The sequence below is a fragment of the Plodia interpunctella genome, chromosome 14 (genome assembly GCF_027563975.2).
Source record: "Plodia interpunctella isolate USDA-ARS_2022_Savannah chromosome 14, ilPloInte3.2, whole genome shotgun sequence".
Classification (NCBI taxonomy): Eukaryota; Metazoa; Arthropoda; class Insecta; order Lepidoptera; family Pyralidae; genus Plodia; species Plodia interpunctella.
The window spans coordinates 7,146,090-7,165,223 of NC_071307.1; the positions used below are offsets into that span (position 1 = coordinate 7,146,090).

General features: G+C 39.2%; 1 protein-coding gene across 1 annotated transcript; it reads right to left on the bottom strand.

Annotated features, from left to right (window-relative positions):
• Positions 1–43: 43 nt before the first annotated feature.
• Gp210 (Glycoprotein 210 kDa) lies at positions 44–18,980 on the bottom strand. The gene is made up of 29 exons (XM_053754980.2): positions 18,702–18,980; positions 18,480–18,630; positions 18,037–18,157; positions 17,526–17,613; positions 17,124–17,354; positions 16,457–16,928; positions 15,998–16,083; positions 15,404–15,583; positions 14,800–14,931; positions 14,371–14,456; positions 13,888–14,054; positions 12,752–12,880; positions 12,333–12,475; positions 11,552–11,759; positions 11,273–11,392; positions 10,718–10,918; positions 10,186–10,428; positions 9,013–9,156; positions 8,732–8,842; positions 7,932–8,127; positions 7,402–7,502; positions 6,642–6,923; positions 6,020–6,180; positions 5,558–5,697; positions 4,901–5,082; positions 3,959–4,151; positions 3,410–3,586; positions 2,745–3,035; positions 44–2,041 (listed from the first exon to the last, which is right to left on the bottom strand). The coding sequence occupies exons 1-29, from the start codon at positions 18,863–18,865 to the stop codon at positions 1,785–1,787; spliced, it is 5,157 nt and encodes a 1,718-aa protein (XP_053610955.1). The 5' UTR covers positions 18,866–18,980; the 3' UTR covers positions 44–1,784.
• Between the last annotated feature and the right edge of the window lie 154 nt (positions 18,981–19,134).

The following is a 19,134-nucleotide window of genomic DNA, read 5'->3' on the forward strand; positions in this document are numbered from 1 at the left end:
TCCTTGCTTATTGATCATCATTTATTGAGAAAAAAAATTAAAATATCTCAAAAATACTTTTATTTTTCCACAACTACATACAAAAAGTAATAAAGTATATTACATGGGAAACTGAAAATCACACACTTTAACAATTAACGAATGAATGTACAAATCGACACTAACAATAAAAGTACTCACTAGTATTTACAAACAATAACCCACATGTTTTAAGATTGTATCATAAGATTTGTTATTACTTCATAAAACAGGAAGGCATAAAAAGCAATCTTGTCCATTGTTCCATATGTATTATATTAGTTTATCTTTCAAACTCGTCTATGGCCCTCAACCCAAATTAATTTTAAAAAAAATTACAAATAGCTTTCTCTATCCACATACACAATCCAAATAAACTTTGACTGAAAGTTTGAAATCACTGCTAGCACGAATATTTTAGAGAACATAATTGTATTTGCAAAAACCTTGTAAATCTGCAAAACAATATTATTTTAGCATGTACTAGCGGCTCGTCCAGTCTTCGCTTGGGTAAAACCATAATAAATTTTACACCTAAACCTTCCTTAGGAATCACAATATCTATTGGTGAAAATCATACAAAAATTCTTCAGGTAGTTTTTTAGTTTCTAGCGGTCATACAGACAGACGGACGCGACATGGGACTGCTTTTTATAATATGTAAGGATTAGAATGCAACATACGATTTTAATTAATAATTCCACTTTAGTACTCCAAACTTAACAATCCCATAGTCAACACACATAGTCAAAAGTGCACAATAAAAAAAACGCTAAACAAAACATTACTTCACATCACCATCTGCTATTTGAGATCTGGTTGTTACATCTATATGCAATAGCGATGCTAACAAATTATATAAAAAAACACTACATGCACTAAAATATATAGATTTTGGTACTACAACAATTTTAACTTGCATTGAAATTACAAATAATCAAACAAAATTTTGGCGTTCCCACGAGAGTTTAAAAGCGGCCGTCTATGGCGTTTTTAAGACGTTTTCAACATTCCAACTACTGCGTAGTATAGTCGCAGTATAAAAACACTGATACAAACACATAGAAAAATGCCTTATAAATAAAAATTATTTACAACTACCGGCCCGTCCTGTTTATCGCGAACAGACAGATAGATGCGGCTTTGTTCTAAATATGTAAGGATTTTTTTCATGTTTCTTCATTTAATTCTTCATTCTTAGATAGAAAGTTTAATTAACCCCCAAGGCCTGACTATTTGGTAAAAAAAAGGAAAATAACTTGTTAATTCATCAATATCTGAGGTAGATTGTTACCTATATTTAAGTATCAATACTGCATCTTTCCCTCTAATGGGTTATGTCATTAGTTATCGAATATTATTATTAAATGAAATGAAAACAAATGCCTTTCATTCAACAATGTCCTAAAGTGACCTATCAAAAAACAAACTTACTATTATGTTTTATGTTTTTCATGAGTCAGAAAATATTTACCAAATAGTTTAAATTTTAATTAACAAACATAAGATTCACTACAAAAGAATGTCGAAGAGTGACATTACTATAATAGGTAATTTATATAGTCACTGATCAATATCAACTATAGAAGAGTTCTAAACAATAGTAATTATATTCATTGTTCCAATAAGTGACTAAATCTTTCACACTCTTCGAACAGTCAATTTAATTATTACAGACATGTTATCACAACTTTTTGTCGAAATTACAACCCACGAATCACAATCGAACAAACTATACACAATGGGTCACTTGGCACTGCACTGCACTATAACCCAAAAAAGGTGGAATGCATTCTCGTGGAGTTGGGGGAGAAGCTCTGGTCTGGTAAGACGCTTGCGTCGCCGTAGACGGGGGCGGAGGGCGAGGACGAGGGCGACGAGGGCGACGAGGGCCCGCGCGTCGCGTAGGGGCTGCGGGACCACGTGCGGGCGCGGGACTGCGGGCCCGGGCCCGCCGACACAGACGTCTGCTGCGGCTCCGCGGGCAGCCGCAGCTGGCCTTTCTGCTGGACTCGAGATTGGACTGAAACAAAAAAAAAATTCATTATAGTATCACGAGACGGCATTTTCGCGCGACGCAACGCGAAACGCAGTAATAATGTCGAATATAGAATGCACGCGTGTCATATGACGTTTTTACCAGTGACATAAAATGTCGAATAACTAGTAATTAATTTGCTGTAAAGTATATTTATTGTCTCTAAATAGGTATTTCATATAATCCGTTTTTAGCCAACAATTATTACATTCTTAAATATAGCATAAAAACAGGGTATATCGGCGAAAAATATACAATATCCATATTTTTTCGCAATTAAATGTTATATGTGTTTCACATCGATATATATATATATATATATATATATATATATATATATATATATTATAATCAGCACTCGGATCACAATCATAACCTGTTTTGATATACCTTTTGACTATGTACATTATGTATTTTTATATATTATTAGAAAGAAAAAAAAAACATTGTAAGAAACAATAATGGTAAGCCGATCTGGCATGATAGGGACCAACACTGTTCAAATGAGTTTCTTTCGGCATTTCTTCTCAGCAGTGGTCGTTCCGAAATGCCATAGTTTCTAGCTTGTGAGAAATAACTATAAATTTAAAGATTGACGAGAAAAAGTGCCTGTGAAGGTCTAATTTCTGAATAAATGATTTGAATTTGAATTTGAATACAAGCTTGAGCAAAATAAATATATACTCACTATACATGTAGCCGGCAGCGACCGCCACGACAGTCACTAGCGTTGTCAAATATGGCCTCACGAGCGAGAACAGGGCTCCAAGCAACGTCCCACACGCAACATCACATTCCCTTTCAACCTCAACCCTTATGTCTTGAGCGGTAAGTCTGGACCTAACATTGACGTATCCTAAACCGCAAGTCGATGCTTCGTTCTTGACCAAAACTTCGATTTCTCCGTCTCTAGTCCGCGTTTCTATCTTCACGCCAGGAGAGGATGTTATTTTCACTAGTTTCAGGGCGTGCGGGTGTCCTGAAAACACATACTAATGTTATAAGATGTGAAAGTGTGTACCTCTTTTCTTTACGTGAATATAGTTTGATGAAACTGACGCAAAATGAACAAAATAAACACTTGCCGCAGTGAGCACTTCGAAAAAGGTGCATTCCTCAAATTGAGAACTTGGCAATGTGCAATAAAGTAATATAAAAAAATAAATAATGTCAATTTTATATTTACACTGTTATGTTGTGTACATAAATCAATAAATACTAGCAGCCCGTCCCGGCTTCGCTCGGGTAAAACCATAAATGTTAATGTCTAAACCTTCCTCAGCAACATCTATTAGTGAAAACCGTACAAAACTCAGTTTGGTACTTTTTTGAGTGTATACAAAATGCAAATACCAGTGACGGTGAAGGCGGCGGGCACCCGCAGCAAGGAGACAGCCGTGTGTGACGTCACGATGGGCGGCAACAGCAACACGCGCGTGCAGCTGCGGGCCGCGGCCCACTCCGCGCACAGCTCCACCTCCGACGCCTCCGTTATCGCGTGTGCGGGGACTATTGAACAGCCCAATTCACCTGGAAACCGTTGCCATTTTGACACTTCATTCTACCGAATAGAATTCCATATTTAATAGCATATTACATGCTTATTTAGCCGATTACCTAATTCACCATTAAGTTTTCAAAACGTCTCTTCAGCGTATTTAGCCGATTGGGAATCTGCAAACACTAACACGACCTCGTACCTCAATTTCAATTTTATCATATAACATAGTCTCCATCGATCTCTATCTCTCATTTGAGCGGTTTCTCGGTTTCTTCCTCAGCCGTCGACCGTGGAAGTTTACTTTATATCGGCTACAGCTAAGGCTATGTGTCCCTTAATCGCCTCATTCGACATCCACAGGAGGATATGGATATAGTTAGCCGATAGTGTAAAACACTCACCTTTGATAATATCCAAGACAGCGTTGGCCGTATGCGGGGTTTTCGTTCGACAAATAAATGGCAACTCCAACTGCACGCCCTCCAAAGCGTATTTCTGGTCTTCAGTGCACAAAAGTGGTCCAGAAGTTAGACCCACAGCTTCTATTCGGAGAGGAACCATTGCCGAGGGCCATTCGCCTTGTGCGAATTCAAACTGTAGACAGAGAATGGGTTTTTTACAAAAATGACTTTCAGAGTGATGTTATTGCATTTAATGTGTAACAAAAAACATCATGTTCGTACAGTAACGTCTGGATCCGTTTCTGAGTTTATCATCAGATCACGTTTATCATAATAACTAGCAGCCCGTCCCAGCTTTGCTCGGGTAAAACCATAATAAAACTTTCACAGAAATCACCCTATAAATAATCAGATATATTTCAAAATAATTGAAGTTTAGGATTCGAACCTTCAACAGTAACAACGTGAATTCAATGGTGTTTACTGCTGAGCTGTCTACTCAATATCTTTAGTAGACGAAATTTTGAATGGGATTATTAGTTATTTCTTTTCACCCTCATCTAACTACCCTAAAGGTCAAATTAAAAAAAATCCTGAAACACGGGTTTCATTATTTTTGTTGCATAGCATTCATGCTAATTTTCAAGTAGATTAGTGAAGATTTTTGTTATTTTTCATACAAACTTTACCCATAATTTTTACCCCTTTGAGGGTCGAATTTTGAAAATTCTTTTCTTATCTGAGCACTACGTAATAACCCAAAGCTACTGCCAAAATTTCGCGTTTATAGCTTCTATGGTTTAGGCTGGGCGTCGATAAAAAACGTTTGTTCTTTTATATTTATAGATGTATTGTCATCCAAACTCAACGTGTGTACAAAATTTCTGATCGATCGGTTGAAGATATAAGTTTGGTGAAATAAATATATAAAAGACAAGTGACCTTGTGTATGGGCAGCTGGTGCACGATGAGAGAGGCCGCAGGACGGTCGAGACGCAGCAGCAGGCGCGCGGCGGCCGCTTGCGTCAGCAGTGCCAGCGTCACGTCGCTGCCTGCGAACAGCGACACTCGCGCGTCGCTGCGCCAGCCCACGCCCTCCAGGCATATACCCCACGACCCCGTGGCTGGGGTGGGGAATTACAATATACTATACATTGTTTCCAAAAATAATGTAATTTTTGCCACATGCTTTAATTGTCGTTGGAAAAATCTTAAATATATAAATATATATTAGGACAAATCACACACTTTTTGACTATGTACATTATGTACTTTGATATATTATTAGAAAAAAATATATGTAAGAAACAATAATGTTAAGCCCTTCTGGCATGATAGGGACACTATTCAAATGAGTTTCTTTCGGCATTTCTTCTCAGCAGTGTCGTTCCGAAATGCCAGCAGTTTGTAGCTTGTGAGAAATAACTATTTAATACAAAAATTGTCGTGAAAAAGTGCCTGTAGATAAAGATAAAAAGAAGAACGCATAGAAACAGATGCGGAGAGCAACTTAAAAAGAAGAAAATAGAAACAGACAGATACGGAGAGAGACTTTGTTTTATACTATATAGTGATGAGTAGATACAGCTCAAAGCTTACCAAATATCCTATCAGCGCGGGAGTCAGGTCCCGTGACCCACACGTCGTCGCGGACGGCGACCCCTCCGATGGAGGACTCAAAGCTCAGGAAGGCTCCGGAGGACTCCAAACCTGATATCGTCAACTCATTGCCGTATGCACTGGAACATCAAAGTATAAAGTAACCTGTATGTATGTAGAACGTAATATAATAAAAACATTCTCAAATTCAATTCATCTATTTGAACCATCCAGTAAACGTCATATTAGTATTGAAATTTTCAAAAATGTTGATAGCTATTTTACGATCATTATTTTTTACCTACGTACCTTACCTACCTATTTTAGCTTCTTCTGCCCAGTAGTTTCGGCTGTACGTTGTCTGTCTGTCAGTCAGTCAGACTCATTCACTCGGTAACGGAAGAGTATATATATTGATGATAGTGTGTAGCTGGCATTAAAATAAATGTATGTAAAACTGACCTGGTAACGCCGCTGTAACTCGGAGAGGATATGGAGACGTTGGCTTGCGGGCCCAGCAGGTGGCGCCCCACGGCGGAACGCAGAGCTACACGAACTGACGACTCATTTTCCGAAGGCTCCGCGGTGCAGTAGTGGGGCGTTGCTACTTCGACATGAATCGCCTGGGAAGAACCATAATTATACAAATGACAATCGTTTCCTTTTTTTTCATTTTTGTTCGTCTATCTGACAAACAAAAACAGTTTATTTTCGACTTCTATAAAAAAATATTTAGGATCCAACAAAACAAGCCCTTTCAATTAATATGTCACACAATACATTTGTCATTACCTCAAAAAAGCAAGACCCAAAATAATAAAAAAATATATGTTTCTGACAAACAGACAGACATACACGTGGTTTTTAGGTTTCTTTTTTCCTTTTGAGGTATGAAATGCATAAAAATTATCTAACCAAATATATGGTTACACTGTTTTAGATGTTATTTCTTTTATGATTATCGCTCACCACTCCATGCCCCGGACTAATTCCTATCAGCTCTCCATCAACTGTCATTTCGAAGGCGCCATCTTGGAATGCTCTATACATCGCACATAGTATATCTAACCAAATGTATACTTACACTCTCCCTGTAGATGTTATTCCTTTCATCCTTATGGCTCACGACGACCATTCCATGCCCGGGCTTGATTCCTTTCAGCTCCCCATCAGCTGTCACTTCGAAGGCGCCATCTTGGAACGCTTTATATGTCGCGCTGGGTATAGACTTCAACTTGACTACGGCTCCGACGGCCACGGCCAATCGTTGGCCGGTTGATATCACGCCGATTCCATCGACAGACGTTCGGATGTCCGATATACCAAGAATCTCAATTGTACTGTCCCAAGATAGGGTGTCTGATAGCTGTAATAGTAAATCGGATTAGTCAATGTAATAGTCTAGTTATGTTGCTTGTAGTTTAGTTAGTAGTAGCATGAAAGATATATATAATGTATTAATAAAAGATTTTATTACGAACACTCGTCTCTATCACTCGCCTCCTGTTCCATCCTTACATGGCGACCCTGCCAGGATTACTTATAAAAATGTTACAAATAATCTAATTATTTATTACTAGCGACTCGGTCTATATACCATCGGGAATAAATTGTCAATAAAAACAAAAACTGCAACAAAATCTGTGTGTTTAAAAGAATAAAGATTAGATACAGACAGACGCCAAGGGCTACTTTATTTAATACTATGTAGAGATAACGATTATTTATTTATATATTTATTTTATTATTTACAACTACCATTATAGGTTTACATCTAATGCGATAGTGTAGACTTAAATCTAAAGCTATAATAATTAACTAACATATTATTATAATAACCGAACCTGCGCCATATTCCTGACTCGCACGTCCACAGTAATAACGCCGGGTTTCAGCGGTACCACGCGTACTGACAGACCTTCAGCTGTCTGCCTTTCTAGCATATCTGCAATTGCCAAATTAAAATTCTTTACATATAATTATCATGGAAGGGAAGAAGGGCCCATGAAAACCAAGATCTGGCAAACAAAAGAAAAACTGGACGTCGTGTTGTATCAAGAAGTGAAGCAAATAGCTGTGGAGAGCAATGGAAGGAACTCCACCTTTGTTCTTAAATAAGATTTTAATTACTAAAGTGGACTCTGAAGCTCCGACGCTTCTTAGCCGACGACGTTACCACCGGAAAAGCGTTTAGAATTGGAAACTAAAAAGTAAACAAACCAGATACTGGACTTCGACGCTTTTCGGCTAAAGAAGGAACCGGGAAAACGCTCAGATGAGCGAATAATAACATTTTTCCAAAATAAGGTACAACGGTAAACATATCATATGCTTTTATTGTAATATGTACATTGTACATACAATAAGACCGTACCATCAACGTGAGTAGAGTACAGCCTCGCAGCGGTAGGGTCCCGCAGGGTCCACAGCACCCGAGGCGGCGGCTGCAGCGCCGCCAGCGCGCTGGGCCCCAGTCCGTCGCGCTCCGCGGACACCCACACGGGCCCGGGGGACCCCACTAGTAATGTCTGCGTCGCTGCTGATACACGAACACCGGATATTGGCACTACCTGATTCGAAAAAGGAATTTCTATTTTTAAACGTGTGTAAGACAAGAACAACAAAAATATGAATACGAGTTATGATTACAATCATGGTAAGCTCTTATGACATAATAGTCCGAAACTCTAACCAACACTGTCTTCTCAGCCAATGACCGTTCCTCAATGCTAGTAGTTTATAACTTTGATAAATTTATTCAGAATACAAGGTAAAAAGTGAAATAGTAAATATACGCGAAATAAACTCGGTACCAACGTATAAACGAAGCACGAAATACGAATTTTGTTTTTATACGACGGAAACTGAAATTGTGGTCGTCCAAATCAAAAGGGACCTTATGGCGCCCGGCACTTCCGACATTATTGCCATTGTTTTGTATTCGAACAATGGCAATGAAGACCTAAGTGCGAGCTACCATAAAGTCCTTTTTGATTTGGACGGCCACATATGTATAAATTACGCTTACTACAAGATCACACCAGTACATTAACAAATATAATATATTATTATTATTTCACTTAAAATATTTTTGTATGGGGATTTACCACGTTCTAGATCTGTTTTTACAGCTAAGTTTATTGGATTTGATACATAAATATAGAAGATAATTACCTCCAACTCAGCATCCGCAGAAGCCATCTCCGCACCAGTGATGTCAGTAGCAGTCAGTTTGATCTTAGCGACGCCTTTCGCTAATCCATGCACGATTCCGCTTGGCGAGACCTGCATATGATAATATAAATGTTAAATACTAACTGCGCTCGGGCGTCACTCCCGTGAGAATTTCGGGATAAAAAGTACCACGAAAGTAATCACCTGAAAAGTATATATCAATTTATACTGCTGTAAAATAAAAAACAATAAAATGATCTTTAGTTGGAAAAGTAAATTACCTCGACATATTGGCTGGCAGCCGAGCGATATGTGAGTTTGGCGAGGTGAGGTGGGGGGCCCCCGCGGTGCCGCAGCTGCAGTGTTCCCCCCACCGCCAGGCGCGACTTGCCCGGGACTATTTCCAGTGGCGGGAATACCACAACCTGTAAAAAAATTATAAGTTTAGTAAATACTAACGGCCCGTTCCGATTTCGCTCGGGTAAAAACGCAATAAATTATACACTTAATTCAAATCTATTGGTGAAAACCGCATTAAAATCCGTGCAGTATTTTTTGTGTTTATCGCGAACAGACAGACAAACGCGGCGGAGTACTTTGTTTTATAATATGTATGGATTCATACCAGTTTATAAATGAAGATATTAGTGGAAAAGCTGTAGTATTGTAGGGCGAGTAAATAAAAGGTCCAGAGGTGTTGAAACTACGCGTGTTCTCCAATATGGAGGCATAGAGAGAGAGTGGGAACAAACAATAGACAATAAAAAGGCAAACTAAAATGTTGCTATTCCCAACGATACTTGGTACAAGCTGTAGCTCCCACATAATTGTAATGTTTTTCACTTTGTATATTTGTATTAGATTGCTTCTATGGCTAGAGCTATAAATATGTTTCATTCCATATGTTAGAAGCCAGATGTTGACAAATTTAATTGTTATTTGGGAAATTTCCAGTACAATATTGTGTGTGTGTCACATTTTAAAATTGATTTTAGAGTAGTTACAGTTCTTTATTGCTTTAATTTGGTGTATATTAGGTCTTAAATACATTTAAAGTGCACAAATGAGCCTGCAAGGTCGTTATAATCATTACATAGTATAATAAAACAAAGTCGCTTCCCGCTGTATGTTGGTTTCTATTCTTTAAAACTACGCAATGGATTTTTTTGCTGGTTTTTTTAAAGATAAGAGTGATTCAAAAGCAAGGTTTATATGTATATGACATGCATAATTTGCATGTCGCTGGTATCCTAACTAATATTGTAAATGCGAAAGTAAGTTTATTTGTTTGTTTGTTATCTCTTAACGCTCTATCTACTCTACCAATTTTCATGAAATTTTGCATACATGTAGTTTGAAGTATGGAGAAGGACATAGGGATAGATTTCATCCCGGAAAATAAACTGCAACAAGCCGCAGATAAATCAAAGCTAAGTGATAAATAAATAAGTAACCTCCAAGTCCGAGCTGGAGACGCCGGCGATAGAAGCCCTGAGCGTGGCGAGCCCCTCAGCAGCCCCGCACAGCGCGCCGGCGCGGAGCAGCGCAGCGCCGACCACGCTCCAGCGCGGGCCGCGCTCGGCGCGCAGCGCGCGCTGCGAGCGTCCGCGCGCCGTCGCGCTCAGCTCCGCGCACGCGCCCACGCCCAGCGCGCGCGCCGTTCTCACCTCCACTGATACCACTTCTTCTATCACCACCTATGCGCGAATGACAATGAAAACTATATGAGAGGTAATATAATAAAATATAACTTAAATTTCAAATTATTAGGATAAATAAACTTTCCTGTAGCAGCATTTGCGCATGTACCCAATGCCCAAAAATCTGACAGACAGGCTTCACGTCAATCAATAGAGATTGTTATGAAATTTGGTACACGGGTAGAATGTGACCCGGAATAACACATAGGGTACTTTTCATCAAGAAATTTCCACTGTAGCGAAGCCCCGGGACGCAGCTAGTAATAAAAATAAGTTAATAGGTAACCTCAACAAGTTGCTTCTCTCCCTGCATGCACAGATCTGTGACGATGAGATCGTATGCGCCCGGGCCCGGGGCGCTCAGCGTGACAAGGGCCCCATCGACATTGCCCGAGACACCTTTAGGAGCCTCCACGGCGTATTTTCCACTACCGCCGGATACGCGAGCAATGTTACCAATAGTTTCGCCTTCCCATGCCATGTTCACCTAAGAAAAAAGAATTTAAGATTCATTAATGGCTATTCATTCAACAAAATCCGTAAGCTTATAACGGAAGGAGACTTTATTTTATACTAGCTTTTGCCTGCGGCCTCACCCGCATAAATGTGAAACAAACATTTTCATACATTGGTATGGATTTTGTAACTTGATTCTAATGCCGCCTACACACTATCGCCCGACGCGACGCATGGGCATTGCTTAGTGTGTACGAGTGCTTTTATTTACCGCAATGAAAAACCAGCAATGTGTGCCGCATTCGTGAACTTCAGCGAACTGATCCGCGACAGTGTGGAGCCGTCGTAACAGAATAAAGCACACCATATGAAACACAGGACTTACTTTGACGGGGTCACACTTGAGCGGCGCCACCACGCGGGCTTGAATGCTGGCGGTGGTTTCTGGAATGTTAGCGCGAATTGACCCGCTCCAACCTATAGCTTGCTCGTCCGCCATTACCACCTGACAATTGGACATTTAAAAAGTTTGTGTTGTCACTATCACACTTTAGAATATTTGACACCGACAGAAAGAGACAAAACATACTTTAGCTTAAAACAAAATATATTTAGTAGTTTCATCAAATAATACTCAAAATAAGTTTGCAAAAACTAAACATACCTGGTAATATTTGTACGGAACGGGCACTGGTATGAAATCTGGGTGAGTCTCAACAAAAAGTCGGTCATGAGATTTGTACTCTATGCCGACGTGGTAAGGTTCAGTTTCCCACGACACTCTGGGCCCCGTCTCGTCCAATAGCTCTCTGCCAACTGCGTCAAATAGAGTCACTTTCAAAGTCACTTCGCTGCCTGGACGAAGCCAAATTCTGTAAAAATAAAATATCTACATATTAATGTTAAATATTATTTAATATTTTGATAATGACGACACAGGAAACAGACAATAACATGTATGTATGTAGAATGAATCATAAATTAACTGAATGCACTAGAATAGGATGACTTTAATATCTTTCTTTTAGTAAATTGATATCTCTAATTCCTTTTTGCAGCAGAAAAGTGAACAACGCGGCATGACAGCTGCTTCTCATTCGCTGGCCCGGTCGACTCGGTCTAGCTAGGAATCCGAGTAGACCTAGGTATATTACCCATTCAGGCCTGAAGTAGCATGTATTTTGCTTTTGTTTTAATTTTATTTGGCTCCTCCATTCCAGCAGTACTTTAAGGAAACCGGTATTAAGATGCTTATCAGGAGTTGTTTGCGATTTTGCGAAAATTACGAATGTGAGTCGACTTGCTTGTATTAAAATACAATAATGTTTTTTTTTTATATGTCTTAATGTGATATTGTTATAAGATTATTTTTTGTTTCTTTTACAAATACTGTAATAGGTTACACATGTACCGTTGTATTTAAATAACAAATAAATGAATGAGACCTGGGTCCGGCGGAGCAGTTCCCGACGCTGTCGGGGGGCTCCAGCCGCAGCCGCGACACGTGCGGAGCGCACGCGGCTTCCAAATCCACTGTTTCCTGTTCGTCTTCCACGTGTGACGTCAGTTGTAGCCGCGATTCACCTTTCTATAATAGTCAATAAAAAAAATCACACAATCGTGCAATGTTTATTAAATAAAATCGGAAATTTGAGTGAGATGAATGAAAGCTTGAAAACGAGGCAAGTATATCGTGATCAATACACGGGTGTGTCACAAGATTTGTTTATTTTATTATTATTACTACTTTTTGGGAACGCCTGTGCGAGCATCAGAAGGGGGATCAGTGCTCCCATACAGGGACCATTTCACCCAGTTCCCCCTACTTTTAAATTAAATATTTCAATATCACATAATAACATACCCTACGACAAGACAATGTAAACAGTTGCGCTTCAGGATGTCTATTGGGTGGTACTCCGCGACGAGTGGTCAGCTCAGCTATTCTTGGATCCGCTGATTGAGGGGACAGTGACTCTCCTTCGGCTATCACCTGTAGGAGAAATATATATGAGAAATTGTTTGAAGACAACTTGGTAAAAGATAAAAAAGAGATAAAAAATAACAATTAGGATTAAATTTAAATTAGTTTGTTCTATTGGAATTTTTATATTATACTTGATCTACTACTTTTTTCTTCTTATTACTAGGAATATTTTATGACCCCAAAATCGTGACGTCATAGATTTGGATCTTCTTCATAACGTGTCGATTTGGCTAAATTTGTATGGATTAATATGACGTCACTGATACGGCAGTATCTGTGGCTTCATATATGTCCTTTACTGTGAAGTGGCATGACATGTGGCTTCATATATACATTTCATTTCATTATATACATAAGCCTTTCAGTGTGCAAGTGGTGGGGCACGCAGGGCATGACATGGTTTGGGGAGGCGCCACATTTACAGGCAGTGTCAGAATTGTAACTCCACCATAGACGTAGATGATACAATATCAACTAGCGAATGCAGATTTTCACACGATGTTTTCTTTTTTTCGCATCACTCAAAGTTAAAATGTTAATACAAAATTTGAAGCAAACACTGAACGACTGACACATCTCAAGGTACAGCCCAAACCGCTGGATCTAGGAACTTCAAATTTAGCACGTAGGTTAAGGAACCTACGTGCTAAATTTGATTAGAACATTTGTTTATATGCTCTAGGGGTGCACTAAGAAAGGATTTTTCAAAATTCATCCTTTAAGAGGGTAAAATTGGGATTCAAAGTTTGTATGGGAAAGAGAGATAGTTAAATAGTACCTAGTAATTCATAGATTTTTTCAAAAATCAACCCCATTATTGTGGGTTGATTTTGGGCGTGAAAGTTTGTGCTCCGCTTTCGCAGAATAAATCACGCGGGCGAAGCCGCGGGCAAAAGCTAGTAAAATCATAAAAACGAATGACAACAAATGAGCTAATATCAGTTTTACGCAAATGAGAGTCTAAATGTTTCACTGAAGGGAAATAATCACGAGTAATATCATAATGAACAGACTGGTAAAGTGGCCCCGACGAAGGCGGCGGCGTTCTCCGGGGGCCACAGCAGCGCGGGCGCGGCTCGCACGGCCACGCGCGGGGAGTCCCCGACGCGGCCGCGCGCCACGCGCAGCGCCGCCACGCCGCGCGACCGCCACAAGCACTCCAGCACGCAGCACGCGCCCTCTGCAAACAACATTTGCTACTATTATACATACTAGCTCCGCACCGGAGCGAAGCTCCCGTGGGAATTTCGAGATGAAAAATACTCTATGTTATATCTACCCGTGTACCAAATTTCATAACAACCCGTCCAGTAGATTTTGCGTGAAAGAAACATACGTAACAAACATACATATATACATACATTCTCACAAACGTTCGCATTTATAATATTAGTAGGATATCAATTATAAAGTTTGCGACACGATTAAGTTCTCCCAAAATCTCATGCTGTATATCATCTTGAATTGAATAGAGAATTTTGAATTTGAAAACTTACCTTCAGGCTCAATCCAAGTTGCAGAAGTCACGTTATGTGGTTCCGGTCCTTCCAACAATGAGACAGCAAAGGACGCACAGTTACAACTGAAAAATAATAATATGATAATAGGCAATTTAAGAGATGACTAAAAATAGTGTTGCCGATCAGTAGCCCGCAGTATCGAATAGACTATCGATAATTGAAGCGAAAGTATAGTATCAATTGGATATAAATAACGATCAATATTATTGCCTCATTTTTCACTATCGATGGCAGTATTGATATTACAGATTGTTTACAAGGATATCTTTGCGAGCACACCAGCGAGTTAATCTATTATTGTTACCGATCGCATCGATATTGTTACCGATTTCTCGGCAACAATAACAAACACTAATTTGAGATTACTATTTACACAGTTTGAAATAAAATCGCAAACAAACTCACACGTGGTAGTTATACAACTGTCCTGTGGCGGGATGCGCCGCAGTCAGGGCTACGTGCAGGTGGTGGGGGCGCCCCACGCGCGCGCGCCCCGTGCTCGACACCTGCACTAGTTCCGGAACTGTCGAGTACACTCTGAAACATTACATATTTTTATTATATGTTCTTCTGTCTTCTAAAACCCATTATTTTTGAAGCGACACAATAAGAAATACGTAAATAAATAAATAAATAGACCCAGGGCCGTTGAATACCTTTTCTTCTTCACTTCCAAGATAAATGCACTTTAATTTAATTAACAGAGTTACTCTTTTCAACGGTATGATAAAAATCTGTGGTTGAATAGATTAAATTATCTCATCCTCCTTCGTTCGGGGTTGTGACGCCGCAAAGCCCGGGGTCAGCGTAAAAAAAAACCTTTATATTCAGCTGTAATTTTACAAATGTTCGCCTGCCTGGCATCCATCCATCCTTGGGAATGCTAGACTATCTAGTCGCCTCTTACGTCAGTCACGAGAACATATGGAATGGTCTTATTTTAAGGCACGAATGGACAAATTAACGTTAAACTACTTTTTATAATTTTAAATAGAGAAACAAAACTGACTTCCCGACAGCGCGTACATGCGGGTAGTTCTTCAACTGCACCCTCACCGCCATCTCTCCAAGTCCCATGACTTTGACTTTGCCCGAGTCAGTCAGCGTGAGGTCCCCCTGAGTCGTGGTCTCCACTTCCGACCACACTACCGGCTCCTCGCCCCCTCCACGGTGCTGCAGTTGTACTTCTCTGTTATAAAAAATAAAGCCATCAATACTTACTATATGTCATATAATGGTTCTCTTTTTTTGGTGCAATAAATTGGTTTTTAATTACAGTCAAGAAAGTGACCCGTGAGAAAAAATAATTGAGGGCGCTGTCTCCCGTTGGCTAACAACACTGGGTGTTTATCAACCAATCTTGACCATCCTATTTGGTATTGCAATGGCAAAAAGTTCTTGTCAAACTGTACTTACTCCACACTATCGTAAAACAATTTGAAAGAACTCGTTTCCGACACACATTACTGGATTTTCTTTGCGGTAATAAAAAGCATAAATACAAATAAATTTCGATACTGGAGAGAACACTATTCTTCGCTGATGTACAACACAGTTTTTACATTATCAAAAATAAAATACTTGATATTCTAATTATTCTTACTGAATACTATCGGTCCAAGCGACGTAAATTTCAGGCGGAACAATCTCCAATGGATCAATCGCCGTTGCCGACGCCTTCCCTTCAACCTTAAAGAAAAAACATTTGTTTAAAATACACATCAACTACTTATTAACTAAATATATAGCTAACTAGCTGTTGCCCGCATCTCCGCACGCGGTGATTTATGTTCGCATTTATAATATACTATTTCTTTTCTTTATAAATATAGTATGGAATATAAGCAGGCAAACACTTGGTGTCAAACATTACATTATCATAATCATGTTCCTTTCTTATCATGAGAATATACCCATCCATGTTGTTTGAGTTACATATTCCTATAATAAGAAAAGAACAAGTTTATGATAGGTGGAGGAAATTAACCGAAATATTACCAAGTAAGTCGAATGAAATTCCTTTAAAGGTGTGAACTTAATTAGCAAAGTCAATTTTATGTACCTTTCGCATTAACAACTTCCCAGCAACGGAATGAAGAGTCGCTGTGACCGTAAACTGTCCAGCGTTTTGGGCAACGGCATCAGTTATTGTTCCATTTTGTGTAGCTTTCAGTAAATCAATATTAGCTTCCCCAACAACTGTCAATTTTATCAACACTTCTTGCCCAGCTGTTATAGCATGGCCATGTTCATCCAAAAGTATACAGTGAATTATAAATGGCTCTCCACTAATAACCACTTTTGAAGGTCTGATTGAAACTTTTATACTGTGTGATTCTGCTACTGTCAAAGTTGCTGTGGCTACTTCAGTGGATCCAGATAGAAGATGTACAGTTGTAACGCCTAGTTCGTTGGCCCGGACTAAACTGATGCCGTCTTCTAATTTGGCTATACTGATGTCAGGAACTGTCAAATAATATAGGGTCTCAGAAATATCCTGTATTGTGAGACGACCTGCTCGAGCTCTTACAACCCTGGAAAATATTTTTTATATAAATATGATATATATAAAATTTTCCTGAATTTTGAGGTGAAGGCATTTTACCTTAACTTTGGGCTGCTGGTCATTTCAAATAACAATAAAAACATGTTCACAAATTTTACATTTTTTGTCATATGGAATAAAATATTAGTTGACTTGACATGAAAGTTTTAAAAAAGTAACTTACTTGTATCTGAGGATATCGCCCAGGGTCACTATAGCAGTAGCAGGAGTAAGAACAACACTGGCCACTACATGCAGTCTGAAGTCAGTACAGATCTTATCAAGGCATACAGTCACGAGGCATTCACCCATCGCTTGGCCGTAAAGCAGGACGGAGTAGGAACGAAGTCCTACAGCTTCTATCTCTGTTATACCTTGAGGTGCTTCATAGTCCGTATCACGCCATCGGACCAAGCTGGAAATTTTAATTCATTAAGACGTTTGATATCTATCTTTTAATATATTTTATACTAGCGGTCTATCTTGGCTTTGCTTGATTAAAAACATTACAAATGATATGAAGATCGAGACAGTCTGCATGGCAGATGACTTTGTTTTATAATATGTATTTATATAATATACTCACTTGACTAATTTGTCTTCACCAACAGTGCTGCCTACATTTTCAATGGACCATTTGAAACTCAGCCCTTCCAAAGTTGAAAACTTGTTTCCTACAAACAAAAAATTTAAATACAGGTTGATGCACATCAACACATGCATTAAAAGGAAGGCAATTATGGCTGGCTGCCTACTATGTATAAACTTAAATAACAATTTCATACGAAAAATCTACTCTATCTAATCAACTAATCTTCTTGAAATTTTGCATAGATGTAGTTTATAGTATGGAAAAAGACAGGATACTTTTCATCCCAGAATTATAACTGTAAAATAACATAACTGTACATGTGGAAAATATACGCGGGCGAAGCCGCGGGCAACAGCTAGTGGTATATAAATTGTTGTTGTTTAGGGTCATGGTTTACTCTACAGACTGAGGGATTGCAGATGGTGGTGTGGTCACCAACCACTTCCCATTAGGTGAGCTGCATGCATGTTTCTTTGCTCAGTAGTATAAAAAAAATCAGTATTACCTAGTTCATCATAAGCAAAAACTTCAAATGCCTCAGGAGCCTCTTCCAGATAAAGCTTCCATGTTGTGCTCATGACCTTGAGGGAACTGATTTTGTCAATGTTTACATCTCCTCTTAATATCTGCAGAAAAATATGTATATTGTAAATGTGACATTGTGTCTTTTTAAAACATTTTCAAAACGAAGCAATTAAATCTGCCCTAGAATAGGATCACTCCATGTCCTCACGTGGATGTCGTATGTGGCGACTAAGGGACACATCGCTTTGGCAGCTAATATGCTATAATAGCATTCCAAAAGAGGATTGACGTCAAGCAGGAGGCCGTGTGTAAAATCACAGTCAATTCACCCGGGCATCAAGGCATCACAGCCCCGAATGCAAGAAGTGAACCCGTGAAGATGAGAGGTAGTAATGGTTCCCGCCTTTTTTAAAAAATACACACCTCGCCAGTGTTGACTTCCTCCGCCAAGATGATGACAGACCCGGGTGGCACGCACGATTTGGATACCGAGACTCGAGCAGCTCGCGAACAATGACCCCAAGTATCTTCGTAAAGAGGCTCGAGGTCTATGATGTCATCGCGAGACAGACTCCTACAACGACAAATGTAAGTAAGTATCTTAACATTTTAAGGTGAAATCCATCGTATTAGGAGTATATTTACCATGTATAGCAACCACCTTCTATGATTTCGAAAGTAAAATTAACGTTTATATTCTCAAACCATGGAAGAAGGACCCTTGGCGTGTTTATTTTTGCACTTTCACAACAGTTGGTTATTATACTAAGAACGAATATAAAAGATATCGTTTTTAGTATGTATTCCATGTTTCCTGATTTTTATCGTATGTACATTATCACCAAATTCATAAACGATCTTTAACTTTCGGTTACACAAAATATAACCTAACAATAATACACCGAGAGCGGCAACGCCGCGCGACTTTTTTTTTGAGAAGTTTTGTTATTGTCAGTGTCAAGTGTCAGCATAGTTTAACAACGGTTTGACAAGAGAAATCTCTTTAATGGGGCTTACGAAGTGTACACAGGCCTAGTGCCCCTTGTGTAAGCGACAAATTAAAACAGTTGCAAGGTTG